General features: G+C 39.1%; 1 protein-coding gene across 1 annotated transcript in view; it reads left to right on the top strand.

Moving 5' to 3' along the window:
• The window catches only part of MCUB (mitochondrial calcium uniporter dominant negative subunit beta), a 101,714-nt gene that overhangs the window by 76,734 nt on the left and 1,615 nt on the right, over positions 1–23,365 (top strand). Inside the window, exons 2-7 of the mRNA XM_054591625.1 lie at positions 1,546–1,621; positions 2,127–2,297; positions 5,731–5,835; positions 19,392–19,552; positions 22,359–22,562; positions 23,142–23,258. Of these exons, the coding sequence (XP_054447600.1) occupies positions 1,546–1,621; positions 2,127–2,297; positions 5,731–5,835; positions 19,392–19,552; positions 22,359–22,562; positions 23,142–23,258 (834 nt within the window). The remainder of the gene's footprint in view (positions 1–1,545; positions 1,622–2,126; positions 2,298–5,730; positions 5,836–19,391; positions 19,553–22,358; positions 22,563–23,141; positions 23,259–23,365) is intronic.

Below are 23,365 nucleotides of genomic sequence, written 5' to 3'. Positions count from 1 at the left end.
AAACTAGAAAGGTTGGCATTTGCGCTTCTTTTCATTACAGAACCAATAAGTGGAAACAAAGATGGAATGTTTTTGAGTGCTTTATTCATATGGCCTGTGATCTGAGAAGACAGTGGGTTATATACCCTCAGAAATTGTCTTAACATCATTTCAAGCTGACCTTTTTTTAAGGAGAAGAAAGGGTGGGTAAGGGGTTTGGAATAAAGGTTAATAGAAGAAGAGTTGCAATCTGGTAGTGGTATTTTCCTTTTTTCTCTGTTTATCAACAGTTCTTTATCTGCATCACCTGCATTCCCCCCGCAGAACACAGTGGCTCCATGGCTTGCACAGCCCATGGGGCACAGAGTTTGAGTTGCTTGTCATCCTCCTGGAATCACATGGCTACGCATTCCAGTACCTGGAATAATAGCTTTCCACATCATTAGTCACTGAAGTCTATCAAATATAGCAAAGGCTAAAATATTTAACTCTTGAGTTCCCTTATCATAACCATGGAACTAATTCCTTTGGCACCAGTTATTTTGAGTTACAAATGCCTATGAACCAGTTCCTCAGCGCTGTTTCTTTCTGCCACCACAGTACTATCATTGTTCACATACTGCACTATGATGTCATTTGGCCTTTGTTAAGCATCAATATAACTTTAAACACAAACACCAATGCAAATCCTAACATGTTCTATAGAGAGGTAGCCATTCTTGGAATATGTGAAGGTCCTTGTTATGCTGAGGAGGAGGGCAAAGATAATGAAAAATTTGAGACTGTTAAAAAAATTATAAGTGTGTGCATATTGAATATTTTAAACATATAAAGGAAACCACTCAATTTGCAGTTTCTAAAGTGGTAGAAAAGAAGAAAGAATAGAAACCAGAAAACTGTCTAGCAGACATTTCTGTGATGATGGAAGTGTTCTCTTCCTGTGCTGGCCAATATGGTAGCCACTTGGTGCAAAGAGCTGTGGAGCACTTGAAATGTGGCTAAGGTGACTGAGAAACTGAATTTTTAATCTTACTTAATTTTAATTAATTTAAATGGCCACATGTGTTTAGTGACTACCATATTGGACAATGCAGACCTACCTAGATCAGGTGTTTATCAAAGTCTAAAGTGCAGGAGAATCACCCAGGGATCTTGTTAAAGTGCAGGTTCTAACCCAGCCCGTCTGGCCTGGGTCTGTGACTGCATTTCTAACCAGCTCCTAGGGCATGCTCACGCTTCTGGCCCAGGGACCATACTTTGAGAAGCAACTATCTGGAACATACTTGTATCCATTTATTTTAGATGATCTCCTAAAAGGAAGAAGCAAACTTTAAAATTCTCACAGAAGAAAAGATTCTCACAGAACTCTAGGATTTTCAGGCGTTCACACCCTGGCGCACAGCCAGAAAGGTTTAGTGGGCTTCTCTAGAGGCTTTACCCAGGGACCTGCAGGAGGCTGGATTTTTCATTATGCTTGCCATATAAGGTTAAAAGGAATCTTCTGGTGAAGACACCTGTTTCGATCTTTCCCGCTTTTTCTAAAAGAAAAAATAATCTTCCTTACAGGTTTTATGTGTGAAGCTGTGTGGAAATCTGCAATACTGTCGATCACAGTTTTCCAGTACACTGGTGCCACCGGACGGTAAGCTTTCTTAGCACTTCGTTCATTCCTATGCTAATTCATTTCCTTTCTTCCAAATGAAGTGAGAAGTGTGAGGTTTGAGCAAAACCAACCTTTCTTGCCTTCTCCCACCCATGACACCTACACCTGGCTCCGTTCAGTTCCTCCCTTCCTGTTCCCCTAATGTTTCTGATGTCTTTTGGCAAACTCCCACCCCAGCAATCAGAACAATTATAGATGAATGAGAAGCAGTTTCCGCTCTCAGAAACTTCATTCTTTACCTACAAATACTCTAAGATGATTATAACAGTGTATATAAGCTCTGATAAAATGGCATAGAAGGGCAGGGAAATCTGTAAGCTGCAGTATGATGAAGGCACTACAGCAGCCAAGCAAGTGACTACAGGAATTCAGGGACCTGTGAATTACACGTTTAAGCATTCCTTTTAGAATTTATGTATTTTAAAGTTATTTGTATAAAAAATAAATTTTATATTTCTATGTTGTATTTTTTATTTCTTAACAGAAATAACAGTTAATTATAGACATGGCCTTCCCTTGATAACACTCACTTTGCCATCCAGAAAAGAGCGCTGTCAATTTGTGGTCAAACCAATGTTAACAACAGTTGGTTCATTTCTTCAGGACATACAAAATGAAGATAAAGGTGTAAAAAATGCGGCCATCTTCACAACAGGTAAAAAGAATATGTGTGTGTGTGTGTGTGTGTGTGTGTGTGTGTGTATATATCTTTTCAACTTCGTCTTTTTCTTTTTTCCTGAACCTTTGTTTTGCTTCTTTACTTTTTAAGAAAGAAGTTGATTTTTAAATTCTTTGTATAATAATTGGTTGGTCTTCATTGAGACCTTGATTTTTATACTCAATAATATTAAAAACATTAACTCTATTGAATTAAAATTAATGGAATAAATTTAGTGCAACTTTCAGTTACTTATTTCATAAACTTAGCCCTGAGGAAAAGGGATTTTTAAAAATATATTTTTGTTTTTAGAGAGAGGGGAAGAGAGGAAGAGAGTGAGAGTACATCGATGTGAGAGAGAAACAGTCGGTTGCCTCTCTCACACGTCCCAGCAGGGGACCAAACTCACAACCCAGGCACGGATCCTGACCCCAGAGTCCAGCTAGCAACCTTTCGCTCTGTGGGATGGCACTCAACCAACTGAGCCATGCCGGCCAGGGCCCTGAGGAAATTTTAATGGCACAGTCATCAGTGTGTAATTTTCAGCAATATTTGAATAATTAAAAACCAAAATGTAGTTTCAATAAAATATCCAGTGAACAATTAAAATACACAAGTAGTTATTTTGTCTTTGTTATAAAGCAATTTCAGTATAGTATGTTTTATGACAGAATTGGTTCTCAGGAAGAATATAGATATTTTTTAATACCAGCGGTGGTGTTTAATCATTTAGACATTATAAATTTAAAGTATAGCTCTCATGTCCTTGAGGTCTGACATGGCCTTAGACCTACTGCCCCTAAAACAGGCAACGAAGTGTTTACCCCAACCCAACATACAGAGGCTACACATATGAATAAGTGAATAAATTTGCATTGTTATTTTATGGTAATATTACCTGATTGAAATAAGCTTATTTAAAAGTTGAATACTGTTGCAGTTTTGAAAAGGAAATAAACATTCTTCTTTCCTGTCCAAGTTCAGAACTAATGAAGGGTAGATATAGAAGTTGGAAAAATGGAGATTAAAGAATTTATTTACTCAACAAATATTTATCGCATACCTAACCTGTACCAGGCACTGTTCTAGACGCTAGAGGTAGAGCAGAGCAAAGCTCCTGTCCTTCTAGAGCTTACATTTCAAATGGAGAAATAAGCAAGGTAAAGAAATAAAATATATAAATTATTAGATAATAAGTGCTATGGAGGAAAAATAAAGCAAAGTGGTGGTGGCGGGGGAGCGTGTGTTGTAGGGGGAGGTGCTTCGCAGAGGCGAGAGCTCTGCACAGGGGAGGAGAGCTCTCCCGGCCAGGCCCTGAGGTGGGAGCCGGCTTCTTTGCGGCTGCAAAGGGGAGAGCTGGATGGAACTCGGAGGGGAGGTCCAGAGGGGGAAAGCCTTGCTGTAGGTCACTGTGAGGACTTTGGGTTTAACTGGAAGGGGAGTTGTTTTCCTGGTAAAACCAGGATCAGAGAATGGGATTTTAGTCCGATGGCCACAATGGCCTAATACTCCGCCCCTGAGCCAGACAGGTACCCCCCCAGCCACAGGAGCACTGCTCCCCATGGGCCTTCCCCGCAGCGCCAGGGCCTGCCTTCCTGAGCTTCTAAGAGCAGGCGGATGCAACCCTTGAGTGCAGTGCCTGCCTCCATAGGCAGTATGCACTCAATAAATGCTTGTTAAATGAATGAAATAAGAGAGGTTAAGGCAATGATGGATGTGGGGGTGATTTTTTTCCTAAAAATAATTTGAGTAGCTTTGAAACATAAAGCACTCAGAAAAGAACGAGAAATCTTAGAGAAAGGGGGCTTTTGGACTGAGATAAAACACTTCATTGGGGTTTAAATCAATACTGGCTCACGAATAGGTGAAAAATGTCAACACTTAGTCATTAGCTCTTCAAAGTGTTCCACATCAGTCCTTTGCTGTTACTACATTAGTATAAAGGATAATGTAGTACTTCAACTGAGAAATGATACACAGTTGAATTTCTTTTTATAATGATACTTTAAGAAGTTGGTTTGAAGTCATTTAAATGTAAATTTTAAATGACACTTGCAAAAGTCAGATAAAACTATTGGTTTTTGATCTTTTTAAAAGAGGCTCTGTGGGTGGAATTTGCCTGCATTTCATTTGGGCATGAAAAGAGTGTTCTAAACTTGTCACTGTTTTGCCCACTGTGTGGGTTGAATTATTTGGCAATTCCTTAGAAGATGATCTCACCCCAGCTGATGAACAGGAACCCAAACAGCCAAATTCTAGGAACAGACCCAGGTGCAGACTTGACAAAAGAAATACAGGGAACCAGGCAGGAGGCAGGCAACCAGGGTCTTCCTGATTTCCCTGGCAGTATTACTGCTGTGTCACATGTTCATATAGCTGAAATAGCTCCAGTTGAAGGTGACCAAGCAAATGGCCAGGAGAAAATACTCATCCTGAACTTTATAACACATAATTTATAAGTGCACTCTTCTGAAGGAATAACGATAGAAAAAGAAACTCCTAAATGATACCAGCTTTTTGTTTACTGTTCAGTGACTTTGCGTTCTTCACACCTGGGTGACATTAAAGTTTAGTTCAAAAGTGTTAACAACACAAACGAGGCCATATGAGAAGCTGTGCAAAACACACTGAGGTTAAAATTTTCCAAGAGATTTTCTTCCTGAAATGCTCCTAAGATATTTGTAATTACTGTTAGACTCTCCTACCCCTCTCCACCTCCGTAAAATAAACCGAAGAATTGCAGATTTACTGCTTGGGTTTAATTATGTTTATTACTATCCCTGCCACCCCCACCTTTCCATCTTTCGCAGCTTTGCCGCTTTTCATCTTTCCCAAGCTACAAAGGGAGAGAGCCCTGTGTGTGGTGGTTTGTGGTACTGTTTGCCTACCAAGTTTTAACCAACACAAATCAATCACCTATAGTAATTAGAAATAAGTGAAAAGTTGGCTTTTTAAAAAAAATAGAGAGAGGAAGAGAGAGAAAGAGTGAGAGAGAAAAACACTGATTTGTTGTTCCGTTTATTTATGCATTCATAGTTGTTTTTTGTATGTGCCCTGACCGAAGATCGAACCTGCAGTCTTGGTGTACTGGGATGATGCTCCAAGCAACTGAGCAACTGGGCCAGGGGTGAAAGACAGGCCTTATAAAATGGTACTACTGTCCCTGTTCTGCGTGGCTCAGGTTTTGGGCTCAATCCCCAGTTGGGGCTTGTGCAGGAGGCAGCCAACCTGCCCATACCATTTGGGCTTGGCTGTAAGCAGCACAAGTGAACTCCAGTAAGGGGTGCATCAGCTGACTCTGAAATTGGGGTTGCTAGGCCAGGCTCACAAGGCCAGGCTCACAAGGCCAGGCTGTAAAAGTATTTGTATGGAAAGAGATTATTGCTGTTCTAAAACAAGGACATATTTTTTCATTATATTTCTCTTTCAGATGGCAGTAAGATTGCAACTTCAACCTTGATGGAAATTTTGCTAAAGAATGATTTTAAACTTGTCATTAATACAATAACATATGATGTACAGTGCCCCAAAGAAGGTAAGAAACACAGCTATGCAACTATCTTCACAGTTCCCTTTTGCTATGGCACTTCTACAGGGAGCAAGCTGATCTTATGAATCTTTTAAAATAACCAAATGACTGTATTTAGGATCTTTTTAGCAGGGGTATAAATGATCAGTAGAGGTTGCCTAGCAGGACTTTTAGTCTCATATACTCTCTTTAGACTTTTAAAACTTCACTGTAGGAACTTGAATGCTTAATCTGACATTATTGGGTTAAGAAATAGACCTGAAAATCATGAACTCAAGTGTGTATTCTTATACAGCTCTTAACTCTTTTTAAAAATAGATTTTCGTTCTGAGAGCCGTTTTGGTTCATAGCAAGATTGAAAAGATAGTAGAGCGTTCCTGTATCACTTTGCCCACCTCCCCACAGCCTTTCCTACTATCAAGCACCACAGTGGTACATTTGTTACTACCATGAACCTGTATTGACACATCATCATGTAAATTCCATACTTGACAGTATGGCTCACTTTTTTTTCCTCACCTGAGGACATGCCTATTGATCTTAGAAGACAAGAGAAGGAGAGAGAGAGAGAAAGAGAGAGAGAGAGAAACCTTGATCAGTTGCCTCTTGAATGCACCCTGACTAGGGACTGAACCTGCAACCTATGCTTGTGCTCCAACCAGGAACTGAACCCACGATCTTTGGTTTACAGGATGACACTAACCAACTGAGCTACACAGGCCAGGGCTAGGGCTCACTTTTGATGTACATTTATTGGGCTTTGAAAAAATGTATAATGATATATATCCACTATTGTAGTGTCATACAGAATAGTTTCATTACCTATAAAAATCCTCCGTGCTCCACTTATTTATCCCTCCCCCAGCCCTCAACTAATGGCAACCATTGATCTTTTTACTGTCTCCATAGTTTTGCCTTTTTCAGAATGTTAATACAGTTGGAACCATACAGTATGTAGCCTTTTCAGATTGGCCTTCCTAAATTAGTACTATGCATATAAGTTTTCTCCATGTATTTTCATGGCTTGATAGCTTATTTTTATTTAGTGCTGAATAATATTCTATTGTCTGTATCATAGTTTGTTTGTCCATTCTCCTGCTGAAGGACATCTTAGATGTTTCCAAATTTTGACAATTATGGTGGCTATAAACATCTGTGTGCAGGTTTCTGTGTGGACATAAATTTTTAGTTCATGTGGGTAAATACCAAGGAGCATGATTGCTGGATCATATAGTAAGAGTATATTTAGTTTTGTGAGAAACTGACAAACTTTCTTCTGAAGTGACTGCCATTTTGCATTCCCATAAACAGCGAATAAGAGTTACTGTTGCTGTAAATTCCCATCAGTATTTAGTGTTGTCAATGTTTTGGATGTTGGCCATTCTAATAGGTAGTATAGTCGTATGTCATTGTTTTAATTGGCAATTGCCTACTGACATGATTTCAAATGCTTGCTTGCCATTTGTGTATCTTCTTTAGTGGGATGCCCAAGTCTTTGGCCCATTTTTTAAGCAGGTTGTCTATTTCCTTATTGTTGATTTAAAACTTCTTTGCATATTTTGGATTACAATTTATAGTCAGATCTCTCTTTTTATTTTCTCCCAGTGTGTGGCTTGTCTTCTCGTTTTCTTAGCATTGTTTTTCAGAGCACAGGTTTTTTTAATTTTAATGAAGTCCAGCTTCTCAATTATTTCTTCTGTGGATTGTGCCTTTGGTGTTGTATCTAAACGTTGTCTAGGTTTTCTCCTGTGTTATCTTCTGAGAGTTGTATAGTTTTGTATTTTATTGGTTTGACCAGAAAGTCCGTACTGCTTTTTCCATAAAATAAAGGATATATTTTTTATTTTCACAAGTAGTTTTATTGATTTAGATATTTTGAGTATGTTGGCTGTCTCCCGCATGGTATAGTGTTGATTGTTCTCAGATAACGTCTTGATTTGATCACTGTCAACTTCAACTGGTCTACCTGACCATGGAGCATCATCCAGTGAGAAACCTGCAGTACGAAACTTTGTAAACCACTTCTGACACGTTCGATCAGTCACAGCACCTTCTCCATATACTGCACAACTCTTTTTCTGCCTTTCAATTGTTTTACTTTTCTTGAAATAATAAAGCATAATATGCCAAAAGTATTGCATGTTTCCTTCCATCTTCAATATTAAAATGGCTACAGAAAAATTCACCAGTTTTGATGTTTTTTAAAAAATGCACACTGATATGACAGCTTTCACAGTACAATCTAACAAAATTGTTTAGAATGAAGTTAGAGACAACTAAGCACTACTAGAACCATCTTATGGAAAAAAAACAAACTTTTTGGCCAACCCAATACATTTAAATCTATGATTTATTTTAAATTAATTTGTGTGACATGTATAAGATCTGAGGCTAGATTCATATTTTTGCATGTGGAGGTACAATTCTTCCAGCATCATTTGTTGAAATGACTGTCTCTATTCCATATTGTTCTTGCCCTTTTGTCAAAGATCAGATGACTATATTTATGTGGGTCTGTGTCTGGGTTCTCTATTCTGTTCCATTGATCTATTTTTGCTTTACCAGTACCACACTGTCTGGGCTACTGTAGCTTTATAATAAGCCTTAAAGTTGGGAAATGTCAGTCCTCTGACTTTATGCTTCTTCCGTACTCAGTTGGCTGTGCTAGGTCTTTTGAGTATCCATGTAAACTTTAGATTAAGTTTATTGATGTCCACAAAATAACTTGCTAGGATATTGATTGGGATTGTGTTTAATTATAGATAAATTTGCAAAGAACTGATTTCTTGACAATATTGAGTCTTTGCATAATCATGAAATATCTCTTCATTTATTTAGTTCTCTTGATATCTTTTGTCAGGCTTTTGTCTTACAGATTTGGTACATACTTTGTTAGATTTATACCTATTTTCAATTTTTAGGTGAAACTATGAATGGGAATGTGTTTTTAACTTCAAATTCTACTCATTTATTGCTGGTATATAATACAGTGATTGATTTTTATATATTAAGCTTGTGTTCTAGAACCTTGTAATAATTGCTTATTAGTTCCAGGAGGATTTCTTTTTGTTGTTGATTCTTTCAGGTTTTCTACATAAGCAATCATCTGCAAAGACAATTTTATTTTTCCTTTGCTTTGTAAACATATATATATTATTTTTCAAATAGAGTTGGCATTCAATATTATATTAGTTTTTGGCGTACAACATAGTGTTTAGACATTTGTATACCTTAACAAGTGATCAACCTGATAAGTCTAATACCCATCTGACACCATGAGTAGTTATTACAATATTATTGAATGTATTCCCTATGCCATACTTTACATCCCTGTGACTTTTTATAACTGGAAATTTGTATTTCTTAATCCTTTCTCCCTTTTTACCCATCTCCCAATACCCCTTGCATCTGGCAACCAGCAAAATGTTCCTTGTATCTATGAGTTTGTTTTCATTTTGGTTACTTTACTGAATTAATTTATCAGTTCAAAAAAGGTTGTTTTATGTTTTTGGTGGAGTCCTTATGATTCTCTCTATATAGTATCACATCATCTGCACATAATGCCAGTTTTACTACTACCTTTCCAATTTGTATGGCTTTTATTTCCTTTTCTTGTTTGATTCCTGTGGCTAGGACTTCCAATACGATGTTGAATAAAAATGGTGACAGTGGACATCTTTGTCTTTTTCCTAATCTTAAGGAGAATGCTTTTCGCATTTCACCACTGACTATGATGTTAGTTGTGGGTTTGTCATATATACCTTTATTATGTTGAGATATATTCTCTGTATTCCCACTTGACTGAGAGTTGGGGTTTTTTTAACCATAAATCGGTGCTGGATTTAGTCAAATGCTTTTTCTGCATTTATTGATATGATCATATGATTGCTATCCTTCATCTTCTTTATGTGGTGTATCATGTTGGTTATTTTGCCAACTTTGTATCCCAGGAATAAATTCCAATTTATCATAGTGTATGAGCTTTTTAATGTATTACTGAATCCAATATTCTAATATTTTATTGAGGATTTTTTTCATCTATGTTCATCAGAGACATTGGCCTATAATTTTCTTTGTTTGGTTTTGGAATCAAGGTAATGCTGGCCTCTCTCACAAAATGAGCATGAGAGCCTTCCATTCTCTGAAATTTTTTGGAATAGTTTTGGGAAGGTAATTAATTCTTCTTTGAGTGTTTGGTAAAATTTACCTGTGAAGCCATTTGGTGCAGAACTTTTGTTTTTGGGAGCTTTTGATTGCTAATTTGATTTTGTTAGTACAGTTATCCGTCTTTTCAGAAGATTGTATGTTTCTAGGAACAGGTTGTCCAATTTGTTGGCATATTATTGTTCATAGTATTTTCATATATTCCTTCATATTTCTGTGGTGTCAGTTGTCACTTCTCATTTATTTCTGATTTTATTTATTTGGATTCTCCCCTCTCTTTTTCTGATTCTAAGAATATTTATTATTTTAAAATGTTTCCAGAGCAAAGTAGTTCAAAGAAATCCCTCTCCCCTCAAGCCTTTGTGCAGTTTCTCTAAAATAAAGATGAACTCTTGATAACAAAACAGGGTGCACAGAGCAAGGGCAATATGTTCCAGAGGCTTCTGTCATACCACTAGAAACAGAAACTCATTTTTGCCTGCTCTGTGCAGGTGTCAACTGATGGTTGTTGGCACCAACTCAACGCCAGTAGGAACCCCCAGTTTGGGGTGAGTGAAGAAGGAAACTTTATTCAGTGGAAAGCGGTTCAGTCACAGTACAGTACAGCTGTGAAAACAGCATGGGTGCGAGGCAGCCTGGGGGCCAGGCCCCGCCCTCTCTTTTCCATGAGTTTGGTTAAAGGTTTAAGGTTGGTCAGTTTTGTTTATTTTTTCAAAGAACTAACTCTTGGTTTCATTGATCTTTTAAGCCTCTATTTCATTTATTTCTGCTCTGTTCTTTATTTTTATTTATCAGTTTGGGCTTTATTGTTCTTTTCTAGTTCTTTTAGGTGTAAAGTTAGATTATTTAATTTGAGCTTCTTTTGGTTCTTGGGGTAGGCTTTTATGGTTATGAGTTTCCCTCTTGGGACTGTTTTTGCTGTCTTCCTTTGATTTTGGCTCATTGTATTTTCATTTTCATTTGCCTCAATGTATCTTTTGAAGTTTTTCTTGATCTCCTTGTTAACCCATTCATTGTTTAGTAGCATGTTCTTTAGCCTCCATGTGTTTGTATGTTTTTCAGTAATTTTCTCCTAATTGATTTCTAATTTTATACCATTGTGGTTGGAAAAGATGCTTGATGTGATTTCAGTCTTAAGTTCATTGAGACTCGTTTTGTGGCCTAAACTTGGTTTACCCTGGACAGTATTGCATGCACACTTGAAAAGAAAGTATATTCTGCTACTTTAGGGTGAAATTTCTAAAATGATTAATTAAGTCCATCTATCTGGTCTCTTGTGTCATTTAAGGCTGCTGTTTCCTTGGTGATTTTCTGTCTGGTCGATCCTCCATTGATATCAATGGGGTGCTAAATTCCCTTACTATGACTGTATTACTGTTGATCTCTCCCTTCATATCTGTTAATAGTTGCCTTATATATTAAGGTGCTCCTACATTGGACATGTAACTGTATACAAAGGTTGTATCCTCTTGTTTAATCAATCCCTTTATAATTATGCAATGTCCTTCTTTGTCTCTTGTTACAGCCTTTATTTAAATGTCTATTTTGTCTGAGATAAGTATTGCTAACACAGAGGTGTTTTTAATTCTATTTGCATGAAATATCTTTTTCCATCCATTTAATTTCAATCTCTGTGTGTCTTTTGATATGAAGTGGGCCTCTGTTAGGCAGCTTATGTATGAGTCTTGTCTTTAATCCATACTTCCACCCTTTTTTTTTCCACCCTTATTTTTTGACTGGAGCATTTAATACAATTCCATTAAGTAATTATTGACAGGTATGTCAATTTGCCATTTTATTATTCATATATATTTTTCTTCTTCCTAAAGAAGTCCCTTTAACATTTCTTGTAATATTGGTTTGGTGGTGATGAACTCCTTTAGCTTTTCTTGCCTGAGAAACTCTTTATATCTCTTAGATTCTAAATAATAGCCTTGCTGGGTAGATTAATCCTGGTTGTAGGCCCTTGCTTTTCATCACTTTGAATGTTTGGTGTCAGTCCCTTCTGCCCTGCAAAGTTTCTTTTGAGAAATCAGCCAACAGTCTTATCGGAACCCCTTTGTAGGTAACTAACTGCTTTTCTCATGCTGCTTTTAAGATTCTCTCTTTTTCTCTAACCTTTGGCATTTTAATGATGATATATCTTGGTGGTGGGTCTCTGGGTTTATCTTCTTTGGGACTCTACACTTCCTGGACTTGTATGTTTATTTCCTATACCAGCTTAGGGAAGTTTTCAGTCATTATGTTGTCAAATAAGTTTTCAGTCCCTTGCTGTCTCCTTTCTTCTTCTGATACCCCTTTATGCAAATGTTTTTATACTTGACTGATGTTGTCCCAGAGATCTCTGGAGAATCCTCATTTTTTCAAAATTCTTTTTTTCCCCTGCTCTTCCATTGTGTCTTTTCTGCTATGTTGTCTTCCAAATTTCCAATTCAGTCCTCTACTTCATCTAATCTGTTGATTTTTATCTACTGTAGTCTTCAATTCAATTATTGTATCCTTGTTTTCTTATTCTTTTTATGGTTTCTGGATTTGTGTGTAAGTTTTGGCAGAGTTCATCTACTCTCCCTGTAATTTCATGGAACAACCTTATAACCAGTGTTTTGAACTCTATTTCTGATAGATTGCTTGCCTTTAGTCTGTTTAGTATTTTTTCCCCAGAAGTTTTGTCCTGTTCCTTCATTTGGGACATGTTTCTTTGTTTCCCCATTTTGCTATCTCCCTCTGTTTGATTCTATGTATTAGGTAGAGCTGCTCTTTTTTCCCAGGCTTGGCAGAGTGGCCCGGTGTAGTAGATATCATGTAGAATCCAGTGGTGTAATTTCTCTGTTCACTTGAGCTAGGTGCTCCATGGGTGTCTCTTGTGTGGGTTGTATGGGTACTCCTGTTTTCGTTAAACCTTGGCTGCTGTCAGCTTGTCAGTGGGTGTAATCCACCCTCAGGCTGGCTGGCTGTGAAGACTGGCATGACCACAGAGGATGAGCTGTTTTATGGTGGCTGTCCCCACATAATGGGATTCACTTTAGCAGGGCTCTGGTGCATGCCAGTCCACCTTTTGGGTGTGTTATTTGTGGAGCTAATTGGATGGTACTCTGGTGTGGTCTGGAGCTAGCCATTGAGTGTGTTGGTTCTGGGACATCGTGGGAGGGGCTTTAGGACAGGCCCAGGTTAGCAGCTGCCTGCGCCTGACCTGGGGCCACCTGATAGGAGCTACAAAGCTCTCTGTGGTTGGTAGCTGCCCGTGCTGGGCTTAGAGGCACTTGGGAGAAGCTATGCTATTAACCATGGCCGACTGCCACTGGGGCTTTGCTTGGTTCCACTTAGCAAGCAGTACATAGTCTGCCAATGCCAGCTGCTGCTTGTTTGGAGTTTGTGGCCCTTTGGGGGATTTTAGGAAAGTCTGCAGCACAGGCTGAGGCTGGTGGCTTATAAGGAATAACAGCTGAGAAAGGCTGTGGCTGTTCCTGTAGTACAAGTTGAGAGTGGCAGGGCCTCAAGGTGGAGCAAGTGGTGTTAACCAGATTGATGGAGACTCAGATTTATGCCCTCCTGTGCCTGCAGGCTGGGTTGGGGGAGAGCTCATCCAGGAACAGTGTTTCACTTAAGTCATGACAAGAGCTGCCCCTCCAGTCCTTGCTCTAAACCAGTCAATACACTTTCTTCTGTTAAGTCCCTGGCTGGAACGGCAAAGGGACAGCAAAAGAGCGCAGTGAGTGTGAGTGAATCTGTGCTCTGGCCCTTTAAGAGGATGTTGGTCTACAGTAGCCCTCTGTCTCACCTGGACATAGTCCCTGCTAATTTTCCCAGCCAGATGTTGTGGGGGCTGTGCTAAGGGCTGGGGAGCCTAGTGTGGGACTGGGACCCCTCATTCTTCCAGGGGGACCTCTGCAGCCTAGATATCCATCCTGATTCTTAACGTGGGTTTGAGACCAGCCCATTCTGCGTCTCCATCCCTTCCACGAGTTTCAACATGGCTTCTTTAAATTCTGTTCAGCTGGTCATCAGGTGGTTTTCAAGGGTGGTTGTCCTATAATTTAGTTTTAATGTTGACGTGGCCATGGGAGGAGGCGAGCACAGCCTTTATCTACCTGCTCTGCCATCCTGACCAGAAGTCTCAGATGCTGTCAACCTCTGCTTTACTGGTAGTCACCTGCCTGTTTCTTCCTTAATGTGTTTGTCTTTTATTTCCCTATTTTATTTTATTAGCTGGGAAACGTAGTATGATTTTGAAAAGAATGGTGAGAGGAGACACCTTGCTCTTTTCCTGGTTTTAGTAGGAAACCTTCGAGTTTCTCACCACTAATTACATTAGATGTGTTTATCAAGTTGAGAAAGATCCTCTGTCTTCCTAGTTTGCTGATTTTTCAAATACTTTTCTGCATCTGTGGATATGGTCATGTGATTTTTTTTTTCTTTAGCCTGTTGATGTGATGGATTGCATTAATTCATTTTCAAATGTTGAGTCAGTCTTTCATGCCTGCAATAAAACCCGCTTTATCATGGTGTATGTCTTTTTATACATTGTTACATTCAGTTTGCTAATATATTGTTGAGAATTTTTGTTACTGTTTTATTTTTTATTTTTTTGCCATTGTTCTTTGTTTCTAATTTTGTCTTTCACATGTTCTCTGCTTTTGTGTGGGTTTTTAGAAAAGATTATTTTTATTTATTTACTTTTTAGAGAGAGGAGAAGGGAGGGTAAAAGAGAGGGAGAGAAACATCAATGTGCAAGAGATGATAGATCGACTGGTTGCCTCTCACATGCCCCCAACTGGGAACCTGGCCTGCATCTCAGGCATGTGCCCTGACTGGGAATCGAACCACTGACCTTTCGGTTTGCAGGCTGGAATTCAATCCCCAGAGCCACACCAGCCAGGGCTGCTTTTTGTGGCTTTAATTGAACATTTTATATGATTCCATTTTATTTCCTTTTTTTAGCATATCAGTAATGATTCTTTTAAAAATATTTTTAGTGGTTGCCCCAGCTTTTGCAATATAAATTTACAAGTAATCCAAGTCTACTTTCAAATAACGATATATATAGTGTTTCATAAGCATTGCAAGTACCTTATAATAACCATCTGTACCTAATCCTTCTCTCCCATTTCTTGTCATCCATTTCACTTACATATAAGCTATAATCATTGAATACATTTTTAGTATCATTATTTTGAATGAAGTGTTCTGTTACATCAATTAAGAATAAGGAAAAAGAAAAAGTTTCATTTTTATCTTCCCTTATTCTTTCTTTAATGTAGAATTTCTTTCTTTATTTAGATTTGAGTTTCTGACCTATATCATTTTCCTTCCCTTAAGATCTTTAAACATTTCTTGCAAAGCAGATGTAGTAGCAATGAATTCCTTTTATTTCTGTTTATTTGAGAATCTTCATTTCTCTCAAATTCTGTATCCTTCACTTTTGAGTCAGTCTTTCATGCCTGCAATAAAACCCACTTGATCATGGTGTATGTCTTTTTATACATTGTTGCATTCAATTTGCTAATATATTGTTGAGAATTTTTGTTACTGTTTTATATTTCTTTGCCATTGTTCTTTGTTTCTAATTTCACTTTTGAAGGATATAGAATTCTATGTTGGTGAGTTTTTTCTCTAAACACTCTGAATATTTCATTCTACTCCCTTCTTGCTTTTATAGTTTCTTGGGAGAAGTCAGATGTAACTTTTATCTTTGCTCTTCTATAGGTAAGGTGTTTTTTCCTCTGTCTTCTTTCAAGACTTTTTCTTTATCTTTGATTTTATTCAGTTTACTCTGTTATGCCTAGATTAGGGAGATTGGGGGCTTTTAGCCTCCTGATATTCTCCAAACTTCCTGGATCTGTTTATGGTTTGGTGTCTGACATTAATATGGGAAATTTTTAGTCATTATTGCTTCAAATATCCTTCCCTCCTTCCTTCTTTTCCTTTTCTTGTCTTTCTTCTGATAGTCCTAATCATGTATATTACACCTTTTGTAGTATACCAGAGTTCTTTGCTATCCTGCTGTTTTGTTCAGTGTACACGTGTGCCCTCTCTCTCTCTCTCTCTCTATTTTTCAGTTTGGGAAATTTGTATTGACATCCTGAAACTTAGAAATTCTCCCTTAGACATGTTCCATGTACTAATAAGGCTGTCAAAGGTACTCTTCATTTCTGATAGTGTTTTTGATCTCTAGCATTTCATTTTGATTCTTTCTTAGAGTTTACATTTCTCTGCTTTTATTACTCGTCTGTTCTTGCATGTTATCTACTTTTAGCAGAGTCATTATCATGTTAATTATAGTTATCTCAAATTGCTCTTCTTCTGTTCCTTTCTCTATTCTCCATCTGGTACTGCCATTTTGCATGTTATAATTACCTTTGTAATTGTACCACAGTTCTTGGGTATTCTGTTCCTTTTTTTCTGTTCTCCTTTGTCTTTGTCTTTCATTTTGGGAAGTTTTATAGACATATCCTCAAGCTCACTGACTCCTCCCTCCTCTTTGGCTAGTTTACTGTTGAGCCCATCATAGGCATTCTCCATTACTATTACATGTTTTCGGTTTCTGGCAGTTGTTTTTGATTTTTTAAAAAATCCTCACCCGAGGATATTTTTATTGATTTTAGAGAGAGAAGAAGGCAGCAGGGATGGGCGAGGGCAGTCAGATAATGAAACATCAATGTGAGAGAGAAACACTGATGTGTTGCCTTCTGTAGGTGCTCTGAATGGGGATCCAACCCACAACCATTTGGTATATGGGACAGTGCTCCAACCCACTGAGCCACCAGCCAGGGCTGTTTTTGATATTTTTATTAGAATTTCCACCTAATAAACATTACGCATCTTTTCTTACTCGTTGTCCACTTTTTTCATCACAGCCCTTACCACATTAATCTTATTTGTCTTAATTTCCTGGTCTGATAATTCCAAAATCTCTGCCATATCAGATTCTGGTTCTGATTCTTGTTTTGGTTCTTCATACTGTTTTTTTTCCTTGCCTTGTAATATTTTGTTGAAAACTGTACATGATGTATTGGGCAATAGGAACCGAAGCAGGTAAGTTTTCAGTGGATAGGAGTTAGGCCTCCCGTGCAGACATGCGGCCTGTGCACGCAGGCCTCACTGTCCTCAAGGTGATGAGATGCTTCACTGAACATTGACTCAGACTCGCCCAGCCTCACAGTGTAAATTAAATTAGCAGGGTGCAGTTGGGATGGTTGGAGGGAAAATGACAGAGGAATTCTACTAAGTTAATGGACAATGAAGTTTATAAAATGATAAATTTGCAGGTTTTAAAAAAATGTATTTAAACTCCATTTCTTTCCCAAAGCATTGTCAAATTTCAATTTAAAAATTCAGGGTATGAAAATAAAATCTACACTGAAGGCACATATAAAAGGAATGCATAGCTTCTGAAGAAAAAGAAAATAATTCTTTCCCATTTTGGCTTGTGTTAGGAGATACCAGAGATAAATGTTTAAATTGGTAATAAAACATATGAATTCTGCAATGCCCACATTTCTGAAAGAGTGTAGCCAAAGTTTCTGTCCTTGAACTCGTTAATTATTTTGTGTCACTTAACAAAGACTATCTCCTTGACCAAACTTTAGACAGGCTTGTCTGAGCCCTCTTCCTAACTAGGCCTCGCCTTGGCCTGTAAAAACTATGGACTCTCAGCACAATAGATTTTGTTTACGCCCACCATATACACTAAATGACTTAAATTAACACCAGCATAATTTCTAACAGCTCAAGGCCATAATCTTAGGATGGTGACTCCTGGCCCATTAAAACGCTTGCCTGTCAGAGCTCAGCACTGGCAGCGGAATTTACTGTTTGTTCCTGTGAAAACCTGGCACTGGGCCGATAGGTCTGTGCGCTCTCTCAGAGCAGTCACTTTAGAAAGCTTGCAATTATAAACTCATTCTTTACTCCTTTGGAGTGTCAATCTCCTACCACCCAGAGCTGGCTCCTCTTTGAAATGCAAGCATGCAAGGAGGTCAGTCTTGCTGTCACTCACAGCCTGGCAGGGCCCTTTACTCTGACTTGCACATTGTGCTTCTGTTTGCTTCTCTTCTGGGTAAGGCCAGGTCAAAATGTCCTAGTCTCAGTAACCAGCCCCATTCTCATTTTTTGTAAATTTCCACTTCCCTCACTTTGCCTGAGCCATTGATGTTCCCCCCCTCCCTCCCTCTCTTAAAATATCCAGGCACCTCTGGGCAAATGAACGTTGTGTTCAGATCATGCTGGATCCCCGTCCCTGCTGCAATAGTTACTGAATCAAATCTGTCTTTACCTTTTTGACTAGTGTCTGGTTTCATTTATCTTTGATACATTCCACAGCTTTTGACAAAATTGTGCCCCATCTATACCTTTCTCCTATATGGAGACTTTTAAATGTCAATATATATTCCGTCAAAACCTTTGACTGTTTTGCAAATCTCAAAAGCTGAGAAGGGAACATCCGGTTTTTACCTCTTTGAGGCAGCTTTAAGTTAGAATGTAGCAGGAATTAAAGACTATAATAAAGTCTTGAAGAAGTAGGTGGAGATGGAAGAGAAATAACTTCAGAACTGCAGGCAAAACCTGGAAAATCACTGGGTTAATACTGACTCCAGGATCCTACGTCTGTCTCTCTGTCTGCATTTGTTCTCTGGTCCTGAGCAGGAAGGTCCACCTTCCCTTCCTCTCACCTGTCCCCTTCCCTCAAGTTCCCTTCCACGGGTGGGGAACACGTATGACCCTCAGGAAGGTATCGTGACAGCCCAAGGTCATGTGAATTCATAGATCCACAGAGGTGAAGGGCTGAGAGAAATCCATAATCAGAATAACTCTCTGTGAAAGACTCAGAAATGGTGACTCCCTTTCTTGTCAATCTGAACCTCCTTTCAGATTCACACCTTGTAAAGGACTTCCACTTGAATTGCTTTTCAAATGTATTATACTTTTGGTGACATGTTTGTACACCAGCTTCCCTCCCCTCTGGATCCTTAAATGATTTTTGGATAGATGGTTGGAGGGTAGGGCGAGGGATCTTGGGTTGAACTCAGGTGTAAGAGCGAGACTGTAAACTAATGTGTTACAAACAAAGGTGAGATGTCCACTTGGGTTCTGGTAGATGGATGTTCTCCTTACCCTTTCTGTATGAAGGTTCTTAAAGAAACAGCAAAAGTCATATTACAAAGGAAAAAAAGACAAAAACATAATCATTTTAAACCGACTGGTAATTTATCATTCCAGATTGTCTCTATATGAGAGGGACTAATGGAGTCACCTGAGACTGGAAGAAAGGCCCACACCAAGTGTGCCCCTAGGAGCAGGGAGGCTAAGGGGCCTGCCCCGGGGAATCAGATTTGGGTCCCTGGATTTACGGACCCTGGAGGGAAAAATGGGGTGACTGCCTTATGTTTCTCTTTTCTCAGAAAAACTGAGTAGTGAGCACACTGCTGAAATGGAAAACATGAAGTCCTTGGTTCACAGACTTTTTACAGCCTTGCATCTAGAAGAGTTTCAGAAGAAGAGAGAGCATCATTTACTGGAGAAAATTGACCACCTGAAGGGACAGCTGCAGCCCCTTGAACAGGTTGGGAAGCATCACAGTTGAGTCTGAGAATAGTACCCAGTTTTTATTGAGGGCTGTCCATGTAAGCATTTTCTGAATGTTTTACCTACGCTCATTTCCTCCTTTAATCCTCACACTGAGCCACGAGTTGGGTACTGTTATCTTTCTCATTCTTCAGATGGAGAAACTAAGACAGCAAAGGTACAAAGATAACATGCAGCAGAGCCAGAACGTGGACTCCGGTGGTCTGACTCTAGAGCTGCTGCCTTAAACTCTGTGCTCTGCTTCGTCTCCACGGACGGGCCGTAATGTCTCTGTACGTGAGGGCGACGCGAGCTGGGATGCCTTGGCTGCACTGGTTACCACTGTTTTTCTTTTAGAGAAAAGGCCCACGGCCCCAGCTCTGCTTCACAGAATTGGAACTGGAAAGTCAGTGATGGCCTCCTAACATCTGATGTTAATCAATGACAGAGGAAAAAAATAACTTTTGGGGGAAGGTAGTGGAATCTGTTTTAATCTAAGGGAAAAAAAGCTGCATTTTTTACACCTGTGATTCCACTTGTGCTTTTTAAATATAGGTGGGTGTCTCTGTAACTTCGTATATGAATAGGAAGTTTCTGGAGAGAAAAACTTTTCATAGTGATTAACTCTTAGGATATTTAGGAAATGGCAGAGAGAGGGACCTTTTTATATTATTGTTGGATTATGTGCCTCGATTTTATTTTTTTCTTTTTAAAAGGTTGATGATATATTTACTTACATTGATTAAAAAGATTAATAAAAAGTTACTGATCGAAAGTTTTTCCTCCCACTGTCCTCACAGCACCGTAGTCCTAAACTATGAACCATTTCAGATTTTATGTACAAATACAAATATATTATTATTTCTTCCCCTTTTCAACGGGTTATTATGCACTACTCTCACCTTTTTTCACTAATAATGTACAGGCATACCGCATTTTATTTCTCTCCACTTTATTGTACTTCATAGATATTGCATTTTTTCCAAATTGAAGGTAAGACTCTCAACAAAAAGATAAATGCTTCACAGAAGGCTCAGATGATGGTTGGCATTTTGAGCAGTATTTTTAAATTAAGATATGTATGTTTCTTTTTAGACATAATGCTATTACACACTTGATTGTTGCGCTGCGTGGTGGCTAGATGGGGCGCGCCACCACGAGGTGGCACCACTGGGGCCGCTGCTTGGCCTGGCCCAGGCAGCAACCCCCGCGCTGGGGGACGGAGCGCATCGCAGAGGGCCGTGCTCCCTGAATCTGAGGCAAACTGGCGAGGGCCAGCTGAGATGGGAGCAGGTCTCTGAATCCCGCAGAGCCTGTCCCAGGGTTGTCACGGATGAGGGGGATAAACACAAATCATCGCAAACACTTCCCTGTTTGCTGAGAGAGCAGACAGGGGCGCTTCTCTCTCAGCAGAGAAGGCCATGACTCATCTCTCTAGTGGGGAAGGCTGCGATGCCCTTTGTTCCAAGGCTTTTATTGAAAATTTTATCAGTGGGGCCGGGTAACAGGAATGCATATGTTATCTCATTACATTAGTATGTTAAGTTTCACAGAGAATATATGATGCCTTTAAGAAGACAAGTGACAGGAATACACTGATTTACATGGGTCCGAGAGGAGACTAGTATAAACAAAAGAGACTAAAGATAAGGGCAGGCACCTTAATTAAATAGGGTAAGGGGTATAAATAATATAAATGTCCTTCACAGCATGAGCTGGCCGGAGATCTGAGGGAAGAACAAAACACACTTCAAAGAATTTACCTCTAGGCCTGATTTCCCCGGGAGCCACCAGATCTGATTTAGGGCTTATTCCTGCACTGTTTCAAGCCTGAGCCAGGTATGGGGAGGGAACCACCAAGATATAAAGAGACTGCTTTTCGGCTATAGGAAGGACTCTGGCCACGTCCAAGCCAAGCCGAGAGGTGCAGGGGCCTTTTTGCCCTTTCTTTGTGTCCCCCAATTTCTTATCTGCTGCCTATACTGGTCGATGTCTGGCTTAGGTTGCCCCTCCCCTGAGGGGGTCTTACCCGTCATTGACAGACCATCACAAGGCAAAGCAGAGAGGCAGGAGCTACGCCCCTGCCAGGGGCGACAGGTGTGTCTCCTCAGGAGCCTGTCTCTCCAAGGCCTCCTGATTATTTCTAGCCTTGGGACCCTCCAGCCTGTCGGCAGGGTTAGTTCCTGAAACCAGGCAGGGCATTCCCCAGCACTTAATAAATTGCAGTATAGTGTAAATATAACTTTTACATGCACTGGGAAACCAAAAAAATGCATGACTCACTTTATTGTAATGTTTGCTTCATTGGGGTGGTCTGCAACTGAACCTGCAATATGTCCGAGGTATGCCTGTATCCTGGGAGGAGCTCCACATAGGAGCATGGAGAGCTTTTTCATTACAGTTGCATAGTAGCTTGGTGAATATATGGACAATTTTTGGTCTTTTATACTTAGAAATGAATTACATGTATGTAAGAGCACCTGTAGGATGAATTCCCAGGAGTGAAATTGCTGGGTTGAAGAAAATCAGCATGTGATTTTAAGTAGGTCTCAGAGGTTGGCTTCTGAGTTTTTCATTGTGTACCCATCTATTCTATTTAATTTTTTTTTATGAGAAGGTATTATCTTTATAATTAAAAAAATGATTTATTAATTAACTGATTTGGAAACAGGCGATCCCTCATTAATGGAATTTTTTTTTAAGTTGTTACTTCATAAATCAGCCTCTTTAAAGTAACACAGATATGCATTATTGTTGTTCCTTTTCTTCTTGTAAACGGAACTGTCTTTTTTTTCCCCCCTCAGATGAAAGCCAGAATTGAAGCTCGCTCACAAGCCAAAACCAGTGGAGTCCTTTGGGCTGGATTAGCGCTGCTGTCCATTCAGGGTGGGGCACTGGCTTGGCTCACTTGGTGGGTGTACTCCTGGGATATCATGGAACCAGTTACATACTTCATCACATTTGCAAATTCCATGGTCTTTTTTGCATACTTCATAGTCACTCGACAGGTGAGTAGTTTGTTAGGAAAATAGTAAGTCAGAACATCTGCAAATATTTTCTTATCCAAGTCAAGTAATAAGCAATGAAGCCTTTTTATTTACTGAATACTGATATCTGGTTTTTGTAAGACAATAAATTTTTTTTTAGGAGGATGGAGATTTATATATAGCCCAGGAGACTGTATGTAACTCCTATAGAAAAATAAATATTACAACTCACAGATTCCTCCATTGAGATCATCACATGAAATTTACATTCTTTGTTCCCCCATCTATAAATAAAATTGAATTTGTGTTGCAAAACACTCAGTAACTTTAGCTTTAACTAATGTTTATTTTGCCAATATCTCCATTGTCCTCTCTCTTCCTTCTATCCCAGTATGTGATTTTTCTTCCCAGTTTATTTGCTTTTGAAAGGAGCAGCTGATCTCAGATGAGACTAAATGTTTTACTTGTGTTGCCTCATGCTGGCTCTGGTAGCTCCCGCAGATATTGAACCCATCTGCCTTTGCTTGGGTGCCGCTAAGGCAAATATCTTTCTTGTGGAGGCATTATGTTCATTTAAAACATGTTCTCTCTTTTTTTTAGGATTATACTTACTCAGCTATTAAGAGTAGGCAGTTTCTTCACTTCTTTCATAAGAAATCAAAGCGACAGCATTTTGATGTGGTGCAGTACAACAAATTAAAAGAAGATCTTGCTAAGGTACTTTATTGCAAACACAGCATCTTATAGCTGGTCTTGTTTGGGAGCCAAAACTTAGTGGCTTATCCTCACATGTTACATTTTTTACGTATTGTGATTTGTTCAGT

The sequence above is a fragment of the Pteronotus mesoamericanus genome, unplaced genomic scaffold (assembly GCF_021234165.1).
Source record: "Pteronotus mesoamericanus isolate MK-2021 breed Mesoamerican mustached bat unplaced genomic scaffold, CSHL_Meso_final scaffold_232, whole genome shotgun sequence".
In the NCBI taxonomy this organism is placed as follows: domain Eukaryota; kingdom Metazoa; phylum Chordata; class Mammalia; order Chiroptera; family Mormoopidae; genus Pteronotus; species Pteronotus mesoamericanus.
This window is presented reverse-complemented; position numbering and strand designations above follow the sequence as displayed.